Consider the following 23,586-nt stretch of genomic DNA (forward strand, 5'->3'; position numbering starts at 1 on the left):
TAATCACCAATGGTGTGTGTTCATGAAAAGAACATAACTCTGGGTGGAGAGTACATCAGGGCATTAGCAGATTCTTATATCTTATATATCTTCTATGAGCAGTTCGGTTACCTTTCCCTTTAGAAGTAAACAGAATGGAATATGCCCAGGGTGTCCAAACTTTTTACTTACAACTGTATTTTGATGTAAGGGGAATTATTATGTGAGAAGCTTGGTAAACGACAGGAAATCATTGTTCTGTGCTGATCTGTAACTTAATGTCAACATAAGGTGCTAATACGTATTACTTATTTATTCTGATGTGTTGTACTCCACAATATACAGACAAGCCATGTGCAGAGCTATTAATCTACCCAACCAGGTGATCAGTGACAAGTGAACAGTTGTGTAAAAAAAGTTGTTTTAGTGGTTATTACAGTCCAATATAATGCAAAAGTGCCATTTTTTGAAACATCTCTAGAGTTTAGTGTCTGAAATACGGTGATTTGTTTTTAATAATATTATTTTTGTTTGTATCTGCAAATCAACAACAACAAAAAAAGCTATTAAAACACTCATTAGCTGGAATCTACTCATTACAAATTAATGCATGCGTAGCAATACTTTCGATGCTTTAAATATGATAAAGTCTTGAATGGGAAGTTTGCATTATGGTAAAAATGAAGGTCCTATACATGTGACAATTAATCTTCTTGCAGATCAACTCTTGATCCATCAAGATATGCTCTGTGCATTGTGTAGAGTTCAGGACATTATCATGATGAAACTAATTTCTCTGTAACTGCTCCTTCCTGGAGTTTCTCAGTTTCCACAGCTGGATTTTCCGTCCTACCTGTTTCTAGCCCCACCCTCTTCCCCACACCTTATTGGTTATTGTGCCGGGGCCGCTCGATTCCCATTGGCTACGTTTTGTCAACATCGAGTCGCTGGCCTGCAGATGTGTTAAGGTACTTCCAGTCAGGTAGAAAACACCGGAAGTGATCGTGTGTTGCACAAATCATCTTTGTAGTTAAAAAAAAGAGTCGTCCGTCGGTTACTTTGTTATATACGCCATCAATTGATTTTTATCTAGATTACATTTATTCCCAAAGAAAATAATCACAATCTGATGGAGACGCTGCTAAACTGAGTCAAACTTGTTAAGGCTTATTTTATTTCGAAAGTCCAGACCGGAAACGATTTGGACACCAATACTGTGCATCTTCCTGGTTGAGGTGGACAGAAGGAGTAGCTGCTCGGTGAGGGCTGTTGTTGCTGAGGAAACAATGGAGAAAAGCGGCTAAATTTAGTGACATAAGCCACGGAATTGGTGGAGTAGGTGAGGCTTTAAATGTGGTTTTAATTCCGAGCTGACGGGAGCTTTTTTGTGGGGTTTGTGTTTAACACCTCGGGTGCTTCGGTGTTTCCCCCCCATTAGCTTCTTATGGCTTGTTAGCTGCTACATGTCAGAGCACCTGTCTCCAGCCTCTTTGTCTCACTCATATCCGTGGCTTCAGGTCCCCATGTCGGCTAGTTCACCAGTTTTGATACAGTAAACCTTATTTGCTTTTGTTTAGCTCTCACGCCTTCTGTCACGGATGTCCGACCTGCTCATCCACCACCAGACCCCGTCCAGAAATGTCTGAAACCAACTCTGTCTGCGTCCCGCTGGAGATTTCTAAACCCAAATAATCAGCTAGTCCCGACAATAACACATGGCGTCTTCCAAAGCAAAGGCTGGAGCCAACAGTGAGACTAACTCCCTGAAAGACAGTAAAAGCAATGGGACCTGTTCACCTGGGGAAGCGGCCCCAAACAAGCGGATGTACTGTCTGGATGACCTGGAGACTGTGGCCACAGTTGGTGAGTTTCAAGAACATGTCTCACACATGAACAGGTCCTGAGCTGGACTGGTGCCAACAAAGTGGTTTCAAGCTGCAGGACAGTCCAGTGAAACAGGTTGGAAATACAGAATAATCCAAGTCAAAGTGAAGAAGTTTGAACTTTCTGACTTTCAACCAGTCAGTCAGTCGAAGTCTCGTCCGGAAGTTTAATCTATTATGTCTGTTATTTCTGTAAACATCAGGCACATACATAAACTATTTTTCTGTTTTGATAAATAAGACGATCATGTTACCAGTCCCTCTGCAGAAACACACATCAGAAATGACCTCGTCCAGCAGACGGAGATTGGTACTTTATCAATATGTCACCCAGTTCCTGCTGACCTCCTGTATCTTGAATTGTTTAGTTTAGTTTTTTTTCTTTTTTTGTGCATTGTCTAGCTGCTGGCTAAAGCTGTTCCACCAGTGTCTCTGCAGTTCCTCCAGATATTTGTTGTTGGGCAGAATTGCATCCTGTGCTATGATGCAAATGCTATAGGACAAAAAGGGGACGTACTGAGCTCGAGTGTAATAAGCACCCTAGGTTACTGTCTCTTCCATGCAGTGATGGATTCAACTAAACTAATTTCAGTCACATTTTAAATACTTGAAGTCAGCCATCTGCACTGTTGCTTTGTTGTGGCACATCATTCACAGCACCAAAGTCAGGATATTTTCTCTATTTTTGGTGTTTTAACTTCCCTATAATTGATCATGTTAACTCTAAATGGTATGATAAGATGGTGTTGCCCTGTACCTTCTAAGTCGCTTCGAATAAAAGCGTCTGCCAAACGACCACATGTAAATGGAAGATAATTTAACTTCTGCTCAGAACATGTGTAGTTTTTCATATTTTTTTTGTTAAAAAGAGTCATTGATCATCTTTTTGCCAGGCTGTGAATGCTTCTTGATGTTGTGGCGGAGCTGTTCAGTTTGGATAGTTAAAACTGGGATTTTAACATCTACTGAATCCTAAATCCTAAATGTTATCATATTTCACAGTGTGTAGCTGGTAAACCAGCAATAGATTTGTCCAGCAACAGTGAACCATTTCATATTTTCTTATATTTGGTGCTTGAAAGGTTGGTTATTTGACAAATTCACTGAAAGGCATTAAATATGTGTTGCGTGAGTCACAGGTATATACCCTGGGCAATCAGTGAGGCAGTGTTCAAAGGAGCTTACCTGCTAAGGTTAGTCACTGTTCGGGAAACAACTTGTCCTTCTGGGAGTTAGTTAGTACTTTTTGTATCATCACATGATAGAAGTGTGAGTCACACCTACATCATTGGATTACACAATAACCTAAACAGGAAGGGCCTCTGTATTACTAAAGTAAGAAGTATGTCCAAAAAAAAACCTTGCGAGCACAAATACAGTACTGCGTTAAAATAACACAGTATCTTCTTTGTGGAGTATCATAGGGTGTACTCGTCAACATGTGAATTTAGTGGCACCGTGTTTCTGTGTAAGAAAATAACCGTGGGGTTGTCATCAGGGTTGTCGGCTGGAATGACAGACAGCCAAACTGTGGTGAGGAATGAAAAATGTGAGTGAACCACCATCTACAGTTGAAAAGTGCATCTGTAATGTAGCAATCGGAGCCTTCCAGTGTGTGCAGTGCTCGACTGTAACCTGCTATTTGAACTATTTTTGGCATGCTTTAATAACATCGCAGCACATGCATCATTTGAGTCTCTGTATTTCTGGTTTCGATATATAGTCCAAAAGTCCACAGCATGTCATATTTTCATTTAAACCTGGATAAACCTGGATATAATCAGAATGTTTGAGGATTTAGATAAACACTAGAAGTTATGACATGAAAAAATGAACCAGAAACTGACCATCAGGGAATGAACATGGCAGCAAGTTGAGAATAAGAATAATACTTGATAATTTGTTAACCCCCTTGGAGGAAATTCTTGTTGACAGGCAGCCACATTTAAAGTGCTAGGGGTTCTGGGTTGTCCAGGGACACCTTGGCTTCAATTCAATTCAGTTTATTTTTTTACCAACAAATCACAACAAAAGTCATCTGGGGGCACTTTATAATGCAATTTGTAAGACTGTAGAGAATATAGCAATACAACCAGAAATTACTACATTTTATATATAAAACAATAGAAAACCCCACAATCCCACCTAGACTGCCAACTGCCTCGACCGGTTGTGTTGAGTGGAAAGCAAAGAGAGAAAAGAGCAACAAAAGAAAAGCAACAGCAAGCAGCAGACAATACATTGGACAGGATGTAGATAACATATTTCTAAGGGTTTTGGGCCAAGCTATCATTAACAGAATAATATAACACCCACATGAGCTGGTTTGTAATTGTGAAACAACAAAAACACATTAGCTGAACAACTTAACATACAGTACAGTGTAGGACTCATAGTCACTTGTCATTGTCGAATTTTAATGTTCCACTTGTCTCACATTCGCTCGTGCTGCGTCTTCTACCTGTCAACTTGCTTGAGCTTCAAAATTGGGAGGAGGGGTGGGTGGGGAAACAGTGTTGTCCAGTATTTTAAATTTGAACTGCAGTATCACTTTTAAACGCTCGGCATCAGGTTTAGATATTGTTCCTTTAACAGCCTTCAGGAAGTAATATCGATGGTGCTAATATTAAGCTAAAACAGATACAGAAGTCTTCAGGGGAGACTGTTGCTCTTTTTAGTGCGGTGCCAGTAAATGGACAGTAGACTTGGAAGAGCAGACTTGATAAATTGGTGATTGCTCCAGCAGGAGTTTAGTCCAGTTTGGAACTTAAAATACTGCATGTCCAGCACTACTGAGGTTCATGTTAAACATTAAATATGTATTAGATAACTGACAAAAACCTGATGAGTAGGACCTGTATTCACAAGAGAGAGAGAGGAAGTGTCTGTGTAGTGGATGTGTGTGAGCGAGCAGGCTTTTATTTCTGCTTTAATCTAGTTGAAATATTTGTCAATTCAGCAGGGTGGTTGAATGGTTACAGGAAACACTCGAGGCTTGTAGTTTGTCTGAATTTAAAAGTAGGAAATAAAAGCACGTACAGGCCTTTTATGTCTTTTAAACATGCTTGAAGTTTGACTGATTGATCAGTTTTGTCTGGTTTCATAGATAAATATATCTGGGTGCCATCTGAGCAGCAATGGAAATTGCTTGAGTGTTTAATATTGCCTGGGGGAGAGTTACAGAAAGTGAAAAGTAAAAAAAAAATCAATCCTGTCTAAATAGAGATACACATTGATTTAAAAAGAGAGGAGATTGAGTAGGTTTTAGGCAGGGTTTTAAAGTGATCAGGAAAGAGGGACGAAGGTGGGATAAACTAGATATGAGCTAGGAGTGTGGAGTGATTGGTCAGGAGATGTGAGGAGTCTTCAGGTAGAATAGGGGCCGATTTTAAGTTATTTATTTTGTTGCTTCAGTGATGCTCTTTCAGTTGCATTATGTTCTTGGTTTCTTTTCTGCAGTTCCAAGTCTGGTAAGGAAAAATGTGGTTGGGCTGCTCACACTGACATTTCTCATTCTCTGTATATGAAACACAGATCGTAGGCTACATCACAACACGTATCCAGTTGTCTGCATGTCGTCTATATAAAAAGCATTGCTTTGTTTTACAGCGGGAGCAAATTGAACATAATGGCGATGTAATTAATAACAAATGCCACAGAGTGATGACACTCAATCCCTCAACCCTTTTCCTTTAACACATTTTCAGGCAGTTGTTTTATACATTCTGGTTTATGATGTTATGTTCTGTGCACTTATGTAGATGTGTAGTTCAATAACATGCATTAAGCTACCGTACATGTGAGCAACAAAGCCTGAGCTCAGTGTTTGCCAGCAACGTGTGCAGCAGGAAACGGTATTCATTCAGTCTGATTGGGAGAAAGCTCCAAGCTTTTGAGCCACACGTAAAAAAAAAAATTAAATTTGCGCAGCCATTTTGTTTGATGAGAGGGATTTGCTGCCTAAAATAAATCGGCCAAAGCCCTTTTATCTGCCCACTAGTGTTTAAGTGTCATTGAAATCATGAGGCAACTCTTGAACCACCATTTATTTGCTGCAGTCACATGCTGTGCTAACTTACATGACCTGCAGAATATCAGTCCCAGGCAATGCCAACAGTACACCTGTCAGAGCTAATGTATTCATCAGCAACATCATCATCCCAGACGTGATATTTAGAGTTTTGTTGATGTGACTTGTGTGAATCAGTTACTTAGAAAAGTTAAATCCAGCCAGAACAACAGAAATATCAGGAGCTGCATTCTGTCTGTTTTTCCCCCACAAACCTAAGAAACAAAACAGGTGCAAAGGAGAGGAGTCACGACTGACCCAGTTTCCAGAGGGATAAATATCAGTAACAGGACGTTAGTCTCTGACAACATTTCTTGGTTCAGTCTCATTTTGTCTTGGTTTTGTCCCTGTTTGGTTTCTGATGACAACCCTGGTTCAGGAAATACTAGAGACGCAGCATTGTGATTTAAAACATCACTAATTGTTTGGAGAGAATAGCTCCTCTTGCTTTTCTCCGCTCTTCATGAATGTCTTCACGCTCACACAATGGGGGCTTTGTGCAGTGAGGGGGTTCTTCAGCAAGTAATGTAACACCACTTTAGCACACTCTTATGCAAAGACATTAGGGTTAGATACCTGTTACTGTCATTGAGCTCTTCATCAAAAACAACTTCTCTGCTTCTCCTGTTGTTTTCTTGTTGTGGAGCTGAAATAAAAGTAAAAAGCCTTCAGTCTTTATTTTCTGTTTATCCTTACATCTGCAGCTGTTTGGCTTTGCTGCCGAGGCTAAAGAGCTCAGTATGGCTCAAATGCAATGAATGTCAAATATCTGAAACTGCCTCACTCCTACACCTGTGAAGCAGGGGGATTGAAAGCGATGGCAGTGGCATCTGAGGATTTAGCAAAACAGACAACAGGTGTTCACTTATGTCAGAACATATTCAAACCACCTTTTGTGGATTTTACTGTTTTGTAGATTTATGATAATGATAAAATACTTGTCAATCTATACAGAATAATATATGATGATTCTATGAAAACATTTTTAACAATTTAATTCAACCTCAAATGAGATTTCAGTTTTTGATTAGTTAAGTACTTTAGACCCTTAATGTGTTACTTACTGAACTTAGGCGTTTGTACCACTTTCCCATCAGAGTACATCTTAAGTTGAAGTTTGGGCTTTGACTGATAGTCAGAGGTCTTGGTCTTGGTCTGATCAATGTCCCGGTCCCTGCTCCTGCTGAGGTTCCCCCATACCATGATGCTTCCACTACCATGCTCTATTATGATATACTGTACTGTCTTATACTGTGCACTTGTTGGCTATATTGTATGTTGCTTTCAAAACATTGCTTGTGGTAGTTTTTTGACATTTAAATCATGATTTGGACATGGACAGCAGGAGAAATGGAGGCTGTAGTACTGCTACATCTCTGTGCAGCTCTGGAGTAAGAAGAAGTTACAGGATGAAATTGGTGGAGTTGGAATAAATCTGGAGGCTGGTTAAGTATAATAATACACAACTGGTTGGGCTGCCTCCAGATGATTTATATTGTGCTTCTTTTGCAGCCTTCTTGCAACCACTTGCACGTCGTAGTGAACCTTTGGCAACTCTCCTAAATTCTCTACTATAGCGTCAAGTCTGATCACTTAAACAGGTTCCTCAAATGAAACTGACTGCAACCGTAATCGGTACAACTGAAACGGATAGCACGTACTTGAGTCTGAAATGTAATACGTTGGGGCATTTCATGGCACATTCCAGTTCCATCACCCTTATCAAAGTATATGAGTTCAAACTTTACGAGTTAGGTGCAGCTGCAGTCTGCAGTTTTTTTTTGTATACTGGACAACAGAACTGGTCATGTATCATGCTTTTTCACTCAATCAGCTTTGTAACTCACTTATCTATGATGGATGATGACAGCTAAGATGTGTGTTCCGGTGCAGGTGTGCAGGCTTTCATACAACACCACAGAGTGTAGTCGAATTATAGGAGGTAAAAGTGGTGGTGCACTCTAGGGTAGACACACATATACGTGTATACCTTCTTGTTCTTGTTCAAATACTCACTTCTACCCACTTGATATGCTGAAACTAAGTCATGTGCTGCACACATGCGCCACAGTGTGAAGTTATAATGTGGCCTTCGTGGTCAGGCTCAGAAAACATACTGTTTTTATCAATATTAGTATTCATAAAAATATTAAGAATAAGAAAATGTGAAAAGTGGCCGGTACTGTCTGCATTATTAACTGGAAAAAATCTTCTCACACTCAGAAGAGGTGGGGAATAATGTCTAGCTATTCAAAGCTCCTCTATCTTTTTTGCCTCGTGCTTTATCTTGTAACTTCCAGTTGCAGAACCTCTTGACCACTTCTCAGTTTTTCAGTCAGTGTCCTTTCATCATTCTCTTCATGCAGCTATCTTTATAAAACTTAATTAGTGATGAAGTGACCTCATTCATTAATCCAACATCAAACATGATCCATGATGATGAAGATAAAGAAAACATAAATGCATACCGTAAATAACAAAATTATAGAGACTCCCCCCCAAAAACCTTTCAAATCATGTTTCCAGCTGAGCACATTTCTTATTAAAGTACATGTAACGTGAAACGAGATAAGATGAAACTTAATTTATACTCAGTGTGTGTGTGTGTGTGTGTGTGTGTGTGTGTGTGTGTAATAAATATATATATATATATATATACACATACACACTTCACTGCTGACTTTGGCAACGTGTTTTCCTGCTTCCTTCACATCTCAAACTGGATATCTCAATCTGATGTCATCAAATATCTTCAAACTGCCAGCAGCACTGGGACATGTCTCGGCTTGACTTCTTCAGTCTCACCTCTAACTAAATGTTAAAAGAAATCACCTGATTTTGACATGAGTATCTCTGCTGAAAAATTACCACTTGTGTCTAATTTTAAATCTCTTGGTCTATTATACTAGATTAAAATATGTCTTCTTCCTCACACATTACAAAACTTACAGTTGATTAAGCCATTAACATGACTAGAGCGGGAAGTGATGAGGCATCTTTTTGTAATGACGACCGTGAACGTCAGTGCAGTACATCACCAGATAAGAAGTTACTTGTCATTGTCTAGTTTGTCTGTGTATAACCTGTCATTTTGGTTAACCCTCACATACTGTCTCCTCCCCACTGCCCTTTTCCTCCTCCCTACTGTCCCTCCTGTCTACACTGCCTTAGGCACAGGGACTTTTGGCCGAGTCTTCCTGGTCAAGGACAAGCAGAGCAGGGGCTTCTATGCCCTGAAGCAGATGAAGATCCCCGACGTGATCCGACTGAAGCAGGAGCAGCATGTCCACAATGAGAAGGAGGTGCTGACAGAGGTCAACCACCCCTTTCTCATCCGACTGTGAGTTTGCTCCCCAGTCTTCCCCACAAACACATTGGGGGAGGCAGGGTCATGATCCACAGGCTGAGCAACTAATAAAGAAGTTCAAAGTTTAAAATCCATGGTGAATCCTGACACATTGTTGTGCTCTTAAGTTATTAAAGCACCACTCCAGACTAAAAGAAAAAGGAGGCCAGAGAATAATCAAACTGACCAAACTCTAATTTTATTGGGATTATAGTTATTTTATTGATTTATTTGAGTTTGATTCTACAACATTCTCTAATGCCACATTTGTTACACCAGCCTGACCCGGGGGCCACTAATCAAGTGCCTCATTAAGGTACATATTTACAATAGAGTTGTGTTATCGTGCTGTCCATTAAACACTGGTATAAAGACTTACATCAAAAAAATGTGTCCATTTGTGGTATGACATATGACAAATGTACTTTACCTGCCTCAAACTACTGTATAATGAAACAAGCCCAATGTGGGAGAGTGGGAGCAGCGTGTCAGACTCCAGTCACGATTTAATACCTGAAAAAAGGAGCTACTTAAATAATATGGATGTTTTTCCCAGGTACATTTGCCATGTGCATAACAAAACAGTGTAGTGACAAAAAAGTACAAAGAAGATCCGTTTCTATACCAGTGAATACATGTGTCATGATTTTCTGTTAAGAATTACTTGGAAAATCTTGAAACAACTGCACACTTGGCATTTGCTCATAATCCATAATGCATCTTTACAAACAGCCCAGATTCCAGCAGGCAGCAGGCTGTTTGAGAAATTATTAACATAAAATGTACATTAATCATGAACACTATGATTCATAGACATTATACATAATAAAATAAATGCCTGTACTGTTCTGATTCCATATTAGGACAAAAGAGGAAACAAACTGAATATTGGGAGCAGACAAAAGTGGAAGCTCAACAACAGACAAGCAGCTTAAAACAGGCAAAGAACACTGTTAGGGAAAAACAGATAAGAAATGGGATAATGGCCAGGATCACATGGAAGGAATAGCACGCTGCCAGAACATGGACCTAGGAAATGAGGGGGTGTGAAGGCAGAGGCAGAATGAGTTTCTGTACTTCATTTGGTTTAATAGAATACTGCCTCTGTATCCTGTATATAAACCTATTCTTTATTTATTTGGAAAGCAGCGTCTCTTAGCAAATGTCCTCCTGCTTTCAAGTATGAATAACAATTAACAATTTCCAATTTCTCATGCTTTGCTGTAATAACAGTATTAAAATCTGATATAAATGAAACGCCATCTGACAATCTAGTTCACATTTCAAAATCCTTTTTATTTACAAAAGCTACTCTTTAACAAAACAAACCCTCACCTCAGCCTAGTGTATCTCATCAAACACCGTATGATGAGATATTAGGTTACACTCCCACTTATTAGACACAGCTTACTGTGAGAAACTCATCCACAGTATAATGAGAAGCTTTTGGGGTTGAATGCTTCTAGAATCTGATGTATTGCTTGAAATTGCATGATTATAAGAAATGAAGCAAAGACACAGTGTGTGTGCAGTTTGATATTTAGTTATTTTGTTCTCACTTTCATGTACCGCACAGCAGCAAACGCAGTTTCCTGAAATCTGCACAGATGTGGAACAGCAGAAACAGACATACAGACACATACGCTGTTTTTTTCCTCATTAAATTGTTGTGTTGGATTCATTTAGTGCAGGACAGTTTTTTTTATGTGTAGATATATATACACAAATGTAAATGTTTGTATTTTTTAACCATATCCTCGTTGGGTATGATTGCTGGATACTGTCATAACCATAGACCATACGTGTGTACTAAACCTCTATGTATATACTGTTTATTTAAAAGTAAAACTGATGCATCTAAACATAACTGTAACTATAGAAAAGAGACAGTAAAAGTGCAGAGACAAAATAGCAGTGTAGGAAAGAGTCAGTAATCGTCTGTGTGGCCAGCAGCCAACACTTATGGAAAACACTGGAGCCTCCTCCATCTTCATCAGTGACAGTGCTCGCTTGTTTTTATTCCTCTGAAGAGCCCTTCCAGCTGAAATAGATGTTGCACACTGCTCCAAACCACACTGGGGGATAAAATAGTCTGTGACTGATACAGCCTTTGATTTTATCTGATTTCCTCAACTCATCAGGCAGTACTTTAACACCCTTACCCTTCAGTGGACATACAGGGCAAATGTGCACTGAAGACAAAATCCTTTAGTGTCATTTATGAATTTTAAGATTTAAATATTATTCCACCTTTGTGTCCTGCCTGGTGGTTCTCAGGTTCTGGACTCACCACGATGAGCGCTTCCTCTATATGCTGATGGACTACGTGCCAGGGGGAGAACTGTTCAGCTACCTACGCAGCCGCGGGCGCTTCAGCAACGCCACAGGCCTCTTCTATACCTCTGAAATCGTATGCGCCATTGAGTACCTCCACTCCAAAGATATTGTCTACCGCGACCTGAAACCTGAGAACATCCTGCTGGACAGTGAAGGACACATTCGCCTGACCGACTTTGGCTTCGCTAAGAAGCTCTCTGACAGGTATGGTATCACTTTCCATTTTGACGTTCACAACTACAGAGTGATTTATAAAGAACCTCAGATAACCTGAAGCAGGTCAAATGGACAGTGAATGGACTATAAGCAAGCATGGTGGGAGATTTGACATATGAAATCAGTCATCAATCATAATTCAGTAGTACAGTACACTTGATGAGTAACTAATGCACAATTTAGCTTTGATTACAGCTTGGCACACATGTTGGAGTGTCTCACCACAAGCACAAGTTAGGCTGTAGTGGTTTTCAATTCAGACTGGCTTATTTAAGAGTTCTTACCTTAAATTAGACCATCAGTGGTCTTGTGCAAAAATAGGGTGGGTACAGAGTCAATAGCCCTGTTGATGCTACTACAAATTCTTTTAAGAATTACTTTTAAGAAATTAAGTTCAGTCAATCAAGTGCAATGGCAAATACCATGAAACGCTATAAAGAAACAGCTCTCATGAGGACCATTCTAGGTGAAGAAGACCAAGACCTACTGTAACTGTGCTGCGGAGTTTTCTCTGTAAAGAGTGTGAATAGATGAGTCCTAATGTGTGGTTCCCACTGTGCAGGATGGAGGAGGAGGTGTGATGTGTGGAGGTGCTTTTGCTGTTTACACTGTTGGTGTTGGCAGTGACATGCCATCCCATTTGTTTTGCACTTAGTGGAACAATCAGTAGTTTTCCAACAGGCCAATGACCCCAAACACACCTCTGTGATATGTAAGAGCTATTTGTCCAAGAAAGAGAGGGTAGCCAGATCAGATCACCTGGCCTCCACAATCACTCGATCTAAATCCGATTGAGATGGTTTGGGATGACTTGGACCATTAAGAAGTAATACGTTCTGAGCATCTTTGGGAAATTGTGTCTGCCTCATGAGACTGACTGAGAGCATGCTAAAAGTGAAGATATATATATATATATATAAAATATAAAACATATTCTGGGTTATTTAACACATTTGTGTTGACTGCATAATTTGATATTTGTCATAATTATACAAAATAAAGAAAAAACCCTGAAGGAAGTTAACTAATATTTTTCAGTGGCTTATTTAAATTGGTTAGGTTGAGTTTTTATTTAAGAGAATAAAGTTAACACCTTTGTTACCCGATTGAAGAAGGCAATATAAGATGTGTCTTCATCTCCAGTTAACCTGGTTGCTGCTGCAGTCTCTCTTTACCTTCTGTGACCTTGTTTTACAGTATTGTCAATCCTTTATGTCAAAATGGCTTTAAGGGCTCATTCAGGAGTCTTACAAGTGAAACATGTAACATGTAAGGTTACTAGCACATTCATATATTTTAAGAATGTGATGAAGATTTTGAAAGGAACTTTACTTTGGGATAAAATACTGGATTCCTGTCAGAAGCTATGTGTATTATCTTGCAGCAGCAACCACACACATCAGTGTGACTGCTGAATGGCAGTCAAGGATATTTTTCTCATCATTCTCAGTTCACGGTGCTTGATGCTTGATTGATTGACAGTAGAAAGTGTATTACAAACCAGGTGTCGCTTCACACTGCATGTTTGAGCTCATCCTTCACAGGCTGCTCTTAGCAAGCTGCACTGAAGCTCCAATGAAGGAACTCCTGATTAAACTTGGAATTGAACTTCAAAGAATTGTAGAGGTCATCAGGTCCCACAGGTCGTTCTCACACACTTGTGCGTCTGGATTAGTTACCAGTACTACCGGTACAATGCCTGTTTTACTTCAGGAGATTGGGCATTTCTTCCTCCTTTAAAGCTGATCTCTGTCCAGTTCCACCTGAAACCACTCTCTTTCTCTGCAAGAAATGACTGGTTGAAAAACTAGTGGTCCAGTGGCTAGCACACGTCGCCTCACAAGTCAACTGGTGACTAGAAATTGGCCACCATGCGAATGTGAGTGTGAATGGTTGTCTCTATACAGTATGTCAGCTCTATGATCGACTGGTGACTTGTCCTGGGTGCCCAGTGACAGCTGGAATAGGCTTCAGCACTCCTGCAAACCTTAAGAGGAAACGTGGTTAGGACAATGATGACAATTCCCCATGCTCAAAAATCCACAAACTTGAAGTGACACAGATGAAAATAACATTTGGTGGTGCAACAGTTAGAATTGTTTAAAGACATTTGGGTTCTTCCCTTTATGCTGTGTACAAATGTGAGTATGGATTGGGTATATATTTCTGTCTGAACCTAACCCAGTCAAAAACAGATAAAGCCATAGCGTTATATATGCAACAGTCAATGACACCACGTTGATTTTGAGTGTTGTCGTTGTCTAAGCATGTAGGAACCTTAGTCTCAAGGTAAAAATGTTCTCATATAGTCTTAATGTCTGAAACCTTCTTTCCTGACCTGTGGCAGCCTCCAACAAAACTTGTAATGTATTAAAAGACATTCCCACAAAAGGGTGATGAAACAGATTTTTCTTTCCCCATTTGTACGATTCACCATGTTGAGAAAACAAAGACTCAAAAGACACAGGCTTGACTTTTAAACACCCATTTTTTGTCTTTAAAGTGCATCAGTTGTGTAAATGAGTACCACTTTCCATTAAAAGTTCAAGTGAATCCTAATTGTGACAACTTTATATCTTGCAATCCCTTTCATTTGGGAACACGTTATGATGAGGATACATCTTAAATTAAAATCATGAATTCAACTATCAGGACTTCACAAGAATAAATAGTATCTCATGCATGTGGTAAAAATGACACTTTAATTAATGCTACAACTAAGATATTTGGATCTTTGTGACCTCTGAGGTATTTATGTTGTTCATGTCTTTTTCACAGTCACAGTGGTGTGAAATAACATGTTTACATAACTGAACTGAACTGATTTGCATTTTTTACTGACGTCTAAACAGACTGAAATACTTCTTAAATTGTGACAAAAATGTGTGTAGATAATAAACGAATGCTCAGTAATGATGGTTACAATTCTTGGAATCTAACAGAATTGCATTCCAGGCACTGGCCATCTGCCTCGACTGAGCCTGTTTTAAAAGACACTGCTGTGCATCCTGCTCATCTCCTAAGTGGTGCTCAGTTGTTGTATTGTCCTCTAGTCCTCTCTTGGAGTTTAGAAGATTCCTTCAACTTACCAGCCCATGGTAGGGCTTCTGAAGGACAAATTTCCCCCAACTGTCATTTAGTCTAAATTAGATCCGTAGTGAGTCCTGCCAGCGACATCGGCTGAATAGAAAAGGAGCACTGTGTGAAGAAGAGAAGACTTTATATCTGCATTGCACTGCTGCATCACGGCTGCAGCGTTTCACCCAGCACTGTGTTGACCCCCGCTGACATGTAAACATAATGGAGTGAGATTACTTTTTCCCAAACTGGGAGAGCAAAACAGACGGGGAGTAGATACCTCTCTGATGTGCAAGTGACCCACTTATATAAATAGAGGGCCGCAGAATTGCCTCCAATTCTTAGACAACTGCCTCATTGCCACCAGCTCTCTTGTACTTTCCATGTTCAGGACTTTAGAACATGATGAAGCACCGTCACAGCCAGCCACTCCACCTGCTGCCACAGTGTCCCCTGCTGGCAGACACAGTCATCAGCACATTTGAGCAGCGTGCCCTGTATGACGACATGCTACCCCGAAGAGCAACAACACATCTTTATTTCCTCTGTGGCCATTCCGCCGCCCATCCAGCGCTCAGGCTTTATTCCCCTGACATAATCTGCCTCCTCATCCTCCACCAGGGCCAACATCATTTCCATACAAATTACCGTCGCCATGGTAACTGTCCAAAAGAGGTCATTACCCAGGTGATATCGGTGACAGACGATGAAAGGCTGGCGCAGGGCCAAGTGCTCTTCATCAGAGGACAAGTGGCTTTCAGAGGGAACACTCTGTGCATGTGTAACAAACATGCACAGAGTGTCAATCAGCACCTCTGTCAGGCATGCGGATGGAGACCCAGAAGCAAATAATCTGCATTTGACTTTCCCTTATTGTCCATCCTTCACTCATTGTCCAAAACTTGTATATTTGGACTCTTGCCCTCATTACGCTTGCATTCTGTGGCTGTCCGGTCAATAGTGACAGATGCTCCCAGATCCATTACTGCTGTATCCTCACAGAGGTCCCACATTCTCATAGTACTACAAAAGATGACAGTTGGGTCAGATGACACAGGAAGATCACTTTACCTGTGGGTGTTGTTTTCCCCCATGCAACACGAGTCTCTCTTCTTACGCAGTATAGATTGTGCAGATGTATACAAACAGTCAGCAGAGCGTATCACTTATCACCTATCGAACAGTATTGGCCACTTACACTCAAACAATAACTTTACTAATGTAAAGGAGGGGGGGCAAATAGCAGTTTCTGAAGTATAATAATGAGAAATGAGTTTTCACTTAATCATGCTTTGTGCTTTGACACCTTTTTCTAACCAGGACCTGGACTCTTTGCGGTACCCCCGAGTACCTGGCCCCTGAAGTCATCCAAAGCAAAGGTCATGGCCGAGCGGTCGACTGGTGGGCTCTGGGCATCCTCATCTTTGAAATGCTGGCTGGGTAAGTGCTGCAGTGCACTGTGTATAGACCACACTACACCCTTTTTAAAAACCCACTGGGGGGCGCTCTCTCCCAGCAGAGCAGCTGAGGCAATGCAGCACCCAGTGCTGACCATCAGACTCCAACCGTTTGAACTGTATAAAATAGGATGAGCTGTTAGTGAAGAACAGACACAGGACAGGAATAAACTTGATGGTAATCTCTAGGTGGACACTATAACGTGAGCACCTGTACTATATGTATGCAGTCCAACAGAATAGCACAAGAGCGTAGAGCAGTGGAGGAGCCTGTGTACATGGAGCAGAGGAATTATTCTATTAATTGCGGTGCTTTTATTGTCTCAGTGTGGGAAATCTATTCATTGTGTGCTTATTGGATACTGCAGAGCTGCGACAAATTAATATGTGAATGGGAATCATTGTTGTAGATGAAGAACAATGGCGCTGATCCGTTTAGAAGGCACTCGGGTTTATTCTAATGTTCTCAGTCATCTGCCATGAATAATTACGTCTGCGCCTTGTTGCCAAGGTTGAGGTTGTCTTTAACATCGATTGAGGCTTTGTCTCGGGGACACACCAGGTGATGTTCTGTATTCCAGCTGTTAATTAATTGGAGCACTGAATACCCCTGTCTGCATATTGTCTGGAACTTTTTGGCAATAATCATCAGCATTTGTTCTGTTGTCTTTGGCTTCATTTGTCCTAGTGTGCAGATACATCTGTGACATTTCTGACTCTAATCAATCTCCCCATAGGCTGAATCCTAACCCAGACTGTTGTGATCCTTTGGTTTTTCAATTTGCTAACTTTAACTTATTGCAAATTATACCCCCTCAGTGTAATTGGTCGTTATAGTGATGCCGTATTAAACTGAGACAGTGGATAGAGACTACAGTTCTCGTTTCTCGGAATGTGGCTTTTTGTCACAGCATGTAGACAGATTTTATTTCAGAAGAGACTGAAGCAGCAAAACTGAAGACTGATGAAAAAATCAGAAGAGTTTGGAAACTACATCAGAGTTTAGACGTTGAGACGACTGTGGTTTCGGTGGTCTGACAAATCAGTAGTCTGCAGCGTTTTCACATCTTCCCCTTTAGTGACCTTTTGGTCATCTTTTTACCTTAGCTCACTTAGTCGCTATATCTCATCGTGACTCATCTCATCAAATGACTTTTTGAGCAGCACAAGTTTATCACTATGGTATCAAAGTAGAGAGAGAGGTTAGTTAAGATTATTCATATAATATAATATTAATTATATTGTTCTTTGATTTATTAAGGTTAACAATAATGAATCTAATAATGTTGGATGACAGTTGTGAACTTAAGAGTTTTACTGCCCGTCATCAGTGATTATCATGATTTCTGAGCTTCTTTGGTCAAACCTTACTACTTTAGGCAGGCAGCTTCCTTGAGTCCTACTGAAAGGTCACTTGTGTTTGAGCCCGACCTACCGTCACCTTCACATCCGTCTTTTTTTATGCCCTAGTAGGAAAAGCTGCCTGCCTTTGAATTTGGAGAAAGAATGTGACCTTTTAGCAGCATTCATCAGGGCAGTCATTGAAGGATTGCAGTCTTGGTTGAGACTGGGTGCTGTGCTGCAATCAGCACATCACCAGGCGTGTTGTGGGAAGCCACTACTACTCTGCTACTGTAAGACGCCTCAGACGAGGAGCTCTCATTATACAGTACTGTCTAGCTGTTCGTCAGAGGTCTTCATCCAAGAATGTAACAGCTGCTTCACAAAAGTCAGAAGTGGTCGATCGTCCTTCGCTGAAAAAACATTGAGTGAATGCACAGGAGAGGATGCCTAGAGCAAATAGAGGGGAAAAAAAGGGTCATCTCTCAGTGATCCTGTGAAGGCAGGATCACAGAGGATTTTTGTCCTTGTAAACCTGTGTGTGGGTGGAGTTATACGCTGACAATCACCGTCATTTATTTATTTTTTACTCTCCAAATGAAGACCTGCCTTAATCAGTAGGAAAAGCATGGCATCTTATAATGGCCTGAGAATCACTTTCATGTTAAGTAATAATAGAAGTTGTACTTTAATGCAAAGACAAAGACCACTTAGGAATTTAAGTCAAAGCCTGCCTTTCCTAGAAACCATTTTCTGTATTGACTTGCTTCCCGGCTGGTCCTCGTCCACCTCGGCTCAGTGGAGCGTTAGCCTTGTGATTAGAGATGGAGATCCTAGAGGAGAAACTCTCATGTCCTGTTACAGCAGCCTGTCACTCACAAAGTCAAAGTGTCATGGAGTTGAAGTAGTTGGAACTTAAGACACACAGTTTAAAATGGCGGTATAGAATTTTACAATGAATCACACAAAGGCAGAAAACAACAGAAAACTGATGTGGTCTTTAAACTCATGGTACAAAAGTGTTATAAGTAATATTCTTGTATTTTTCTTCATTGTGGTCCTAAATGAAGGCTCGTGGGGGCATATCATTTTGAATTATGAATGTGGCTTAATGTGTGCATTAAGACACTTACATAAAGGGTAATTTATGTAGAAAGTCACTTCTGCATCAAATAATAGTCAGGCCTGCAGTGCTCCTTCTTCCATTTTCCTTTTCATATCAAATTATACATTTCTAGCTACGTACTTTACATACAGCATCGGGGAAAGTATGAACCAAATGAGGGTTCCCACTTAGCACATCGTCAATATGTGTGGGCAGAAGCTTTCTGAAATAAATTATAAAATGCAGCAAAGGACAACTTTGCTGATAATAAAGAAACTTTTACTGGCTGTAGGCTTAACAAATTTTGAATTCAGTATAGGACTGCAGCTTTCGTTTATTTTACTAATTGAGTATTTTTTTTCCAGTGATCAAATTAGTTATCGGATAAAAAATGATATTGCTTTATTAAAGTACAGCAGTAAATATACAAGAGAAAAGAAGAGTGTTTCAAAATGAGCAACTATCTGGTTTTCTTTTATGAATAATCTTTATTTGTATTGCAACAATATCTGTCTAATTCTGTCATTTAGAATGTTTTTTTTTTTATTCTGGGAAAACATCTTCTGAAATGGAAATACTGCTGCTAACGATAAATAATAAATACATGAAGAAACTAGTAGTCGCTCACACTTGAAGTAGAAGAGAAACAAATGTTAGTGCATGTATTCTCAGCTCATCATGACTCCAGTGTGTATCTTGTAGTTTTAGAAAACCCTTTCTCAGAATTGAGTAGCTTTTGTGTTTTTGTGTCAAATTGTTACATTAGCTCTATCTATATCTAAAGTGATTTCTTTTCTAGTGCTGGTTAAACGGTTTTAATCTTTAAGTAGTCAGGACTAACTCCTCCAGAAATTAACAGCTGATATGTAGAAGATTTATATAATATAAAGTTGTAAGATTCAAAGTTTCCACCATAAACCACTGTGTAGAGTAATGTATGTGTCTAGCCAGTTCAGTTATGGCAGGAAATAGTCATATCTTGTCATCCTCCCCTTACTTTGCTACAATGACCCAGATTCTCCAGCCATGACAGTATCAGTTTAAAGAAAACACACACACACACAAGTGAAGCCGTGAAGTCTGCAGTGCACAGCCAACTCCCAGCCGCCCCCATCCCACCATCTCCAAACTCTGGAGCTTCTCACTGGGAAGGCAAACGGCGTGTGACAAACTGGTGCGATTATGTGCCTGTCTCCGTGTGTAATGCATTTAGAGGCCAGAGCCATTATGTAATTTGTGGGTAATGACTTGTCCAGGCCAGAGCAAAGGGAAGAACAGGGGAGCTGGGAAAGTGTTCAGTGGCGTGCAACTGCACAAGGCCTGTGGGTGCTAGAAACACACACACACACTGAATGATCAAAACTGTGCTGTAAACATACAAGACACACAAGCTAAATGTCTAGTGACCATTTTGTGCGTCTTAGTTCTTACCTGCTTTACCTGTTCCTTGCATCATGCTGCTTTTGCAGAGCACAGATTGAGTTTACAAGCTGTGACAGAGTGTGTGCAGCATCAGCGACAAGATGGGGAAGATGACATTATTTTTTTCCACAGGCACCCACCGTTCTTTGATGACAATCCATTTGGAATCTACCAGAAGATCCTGGCCGGAAAACTGGAATTCCCACGCCACCTGGATTTCTATGTCAAGTAAGATCTGGAAACAAGACCAAGCTCAAATAACAAACCGAGTATCTGTGTGGGTGTGTGTTTCCAGGATCTCTATCTTCTTTGGTTTATTACAATTTTTGATCTTCATTTCATTGTTTTATCAAGCGGCTCTAAAGAATTCTTTAATCAATATGAAAAATCAAATCAAAAATGGGTGAAACGGCTAACAAGCACTAACAGTGTATTTTCAGGTTTTCATCAAACATAAGTGGCATGAACAGTTTTAACAGAAAGTTAACATTAAACTGCATTAACAGCTATAGCCCAATGACCACGAATTCACTTCCAAATAAGTTAGACCGACCTGCCTGTGTGTTGTCAACATGTCTGATCATCTGACCCTACATGCAACAGGTCAGTTTGTTGTTTCAAATCCTCTCCACCCTGTCCCCAGTTTTACTCTGGTTGACTCAAAAAGAGTAAAAAGAAAAAAGTCATATTATAAACCATCCACAACATTAAAATGACTAATTAAGTGTAATACCTGAAACTGCTGCTGGGGCCATAATGGCTGCAGAAGGAGGTCTCTAAGTGCCGCAACGTCCCTTTTAACATGGGGTCAATGAGCTCCGTGGCGGTAAACAGGGGCTTCAGGTGGACCCTGAGTCACTAATGTCACACCCAGCTGATTTGGAACGGTTCCCTCACCTCTCACACTGCCCATTAGACCAGCTGGAGGGCACAGGAATGTGTAAGATTACAGGCTCAGCACACTCTGGGTGTGTCACTGTGAGCGTGTGTGTATGTGAGTGAGTATGTACACAGACACACACACACACTCATTCAAGCCTGACATAGTAGCCCTGGAGAGGCTAGACACACTGCTTCCCCTGATAATCCAACCAACCCACAGCTTCCCACTGCTAAGCTATCTATCTTGCGGCCGGCAGACAGGGGGATTTTAAATATTTCCAACATTTATATCACTCTTGCACAGTTCCATGTCTCACACTCCCATCCATCATGAAGTGAAAGGCCTTGTAGAGGATTACTGCGTCTCCAGCAGCACCAGCTGCTGCTGAGCATAGACAATCGGACAGACTTGAGCAGCCCCAGGGTGACCCGAGCCATAAAAAGTCATAAAATGTGTTACTAGTTAAGAAGTTGTTGTGGGCATGTTGACATTGTGTTGACCTTACCTTAAAGTACTTAACACCCCCCACCCCCCCCCCCCACCCCCATGTCATTCTCTGCTGTCCATAAATGAACCAGAGCTATGTGTAGGGCCCCTGAGAAGAATATCGTAAAGCACTGGAAACGTTGCAATATATTACTGCAAATGTATGAAAAAGCTGCATTTGATTATTACAAAGTTCAAATCATGCTCCCAGAGTAAGACTCAGATGGACAGAAAAGAACTTCTCTACAGTTAAACATATGGAGATGTCAGAGCACCACATGGTTCAGAAAGTAAAATCTGGAGTACATCTATGTGTCTTAAACCCAAAATACTCAATTCTGTCAGCTCATTTAGACATTTGATTGAATTCAATTCAGTTTTTCATCAAATCATGTAGAATACCCAACAAATCCCCCTCGAGCAGCACTGAGCAACGGTGGAGGGGGAAAGTCCCTTTAACCCTGTTTTCTGTTTATGTAGCGCAACATTAACCCTCAAACTAAAGTCAGCAAGAAATTAAGTTGTTGTTGCATTTCCTCTGGCCAGTTAGAGAAGGGCAGCCTGAGTGTAAACAGCAGGCCAGCAGCTGTTTCGGTGCAGACACGCTTACAATAACTGAATTTATTGGTTCATATTAATAAGGTTAGGTTATCACATTCATACCATAACAGTGTTTCTTACAGCTGTTTTCTTTGGCTGCCATTGGTATGGATGCACTGATTCCACTGTGGAGACTAAAGCTAATGCCCTGCGAGACAGACGGTGAAAGCTATAACAACATGAAACTGAGCTGCTTGAATTAAACGCTGTTTTGTTTTAATTTTGGATAGAGATTAATTTTAGTTTTTGTTTGCATTGTGTTACGTCTGACATCATTGGGAGTGTAAAAAGACAACTAATTCCATGGAGTTAAAGAAATGTGTATATGAGGACTTCATTCTAAAGTAGATATTAAGGAATTTAAAAAGGGGGAAATAGTTTAGTACTAAATTACCTCTAGTGACCTTGTTATTAACTTTTCTACTAGTTGTGTTTGTTGTATATTCTTGTCATGGGTGAATCATCCTCCAAACAAAAAAAAAAGAAAGAAATTTCCCCACTGGAGCTGATTAAAATATGTTTTGTGACATATCGCAAAGGCCCGTCTTTAAGTATGTGAAGGATTTAGACAAAAACTGACTTCTCAGCATCCAGCTGCTGTATTTGTGAGCATGTCAGCAGCTTGTGGGATGTGAGATATTAAACCTTTGTTGAACGCTCTGTGTTTGTCAGCACAAGACCCCTGTGAAGCGTCCCCATTCCCCTCACATGGATGTCTGCGTCACGTGGTTGTCTCAGAGTCGCTGTCTGCAACACTCACTTCCTTCAATTAAGACATTGTCAAAGGAACACAATTCGCACAGCCAGCCCTCGTCACCTTTTGCCTCTGGTGATGATACATTTGTCATTTTGACAGTGTTGGAAGGACACTCTCTCATGACAGTTCGTCCTCATGAGAGAGTGTGAGGACACTTTTCAGAGACGTGCGGTGCAGCTGTGGATTCACGGACTGTTTCTCTTTCCCCTCCCCAGAGATCTCATCAAGAAGTTTCTGGTCATTGACCGAGCCAGGCGAATAGGCAACATGAAGGTGAGTTGGTTAGTTTTCTGCCTCTGTGAGCCTCGTGGCAGCTCGCCATATTTCTTCCTCCAGTAGATAGATGAGCGTCAGCTGTCTGAGACCAGCACCGTAAAGAGAAGCTCCACATGGTTCCATGTAGTTATAAATGAAGACAAATTACAGACCCGTTAAGACTGGACACCGGTGTTTGGAAAATGTCTAAACAATGTTATCGCCTAATGAAAGCAGCATTCTTACTTTGCGTATTGCTGCGACCTTGGTAAAGTCAAGCTGCCCTCAGTATCTTGTTATAATGTGATCATTTTTTCCTCCACACATTATAAGAAGATATTTTCTCATTATTATGACAAAGAGGTGAAAACT

General features: G+C 40.5%; 1 protein-coding gene across 1 annotated transcript in view; it reads left to right on the top strand.

Moving 5' to 3' along the window:
- The first annotated feature begins 1,207 nt into the window (after nt 1-1,207).
- prkx (protein kinase X-linked) overlaps nt 1,208-23,586 on the top strand; it is a 28,881-nt gene continuing 6,502 nt past the window's right edge. Inside the window, exons 1-7 of the mRNA XM_026362420.1 lie at nt 1,208-1,318; nt 1,557-1,842; nt 9,103-9,271; nt 11,555-11,818; nt 16,229-16,348; nt 20,366-20,461; nt 23,175-23,232. Of these exons, the coding sequence (XP_026218205.1) occupies nt 1,695-1,842; nt 9,103-9,271; nt 11,555-11,818; nt 16,229-16,348; nt 20,366-20,461; nt 23,175-23,232 (855 nt within the window). The 5' untranslated portion in view covers nt 1,208-1,318; nt 1,557-1,694. The remainder of the gene's footprint in view (nt 1,319-1,556; nt 1,843-9,102; nt 9,272-11,554; nt 11,819-16,228; nt 16,349-20,365; nt 20,462-23,174; nt 23,233-23,586) is intronic.

This window comes from Anabas testudineus, chromosome 2 (assembly GCF_900324465.2).
Source record: "Anabas testudineus chromosome 2, fAnaTes1.2, whole genome shotgun sequence".
NCBI lineage: Eukaryota > Metazoa > Chordata > Actinopteri > Anabantiformes > Anabantidae > Anabas > Anabas testudineus.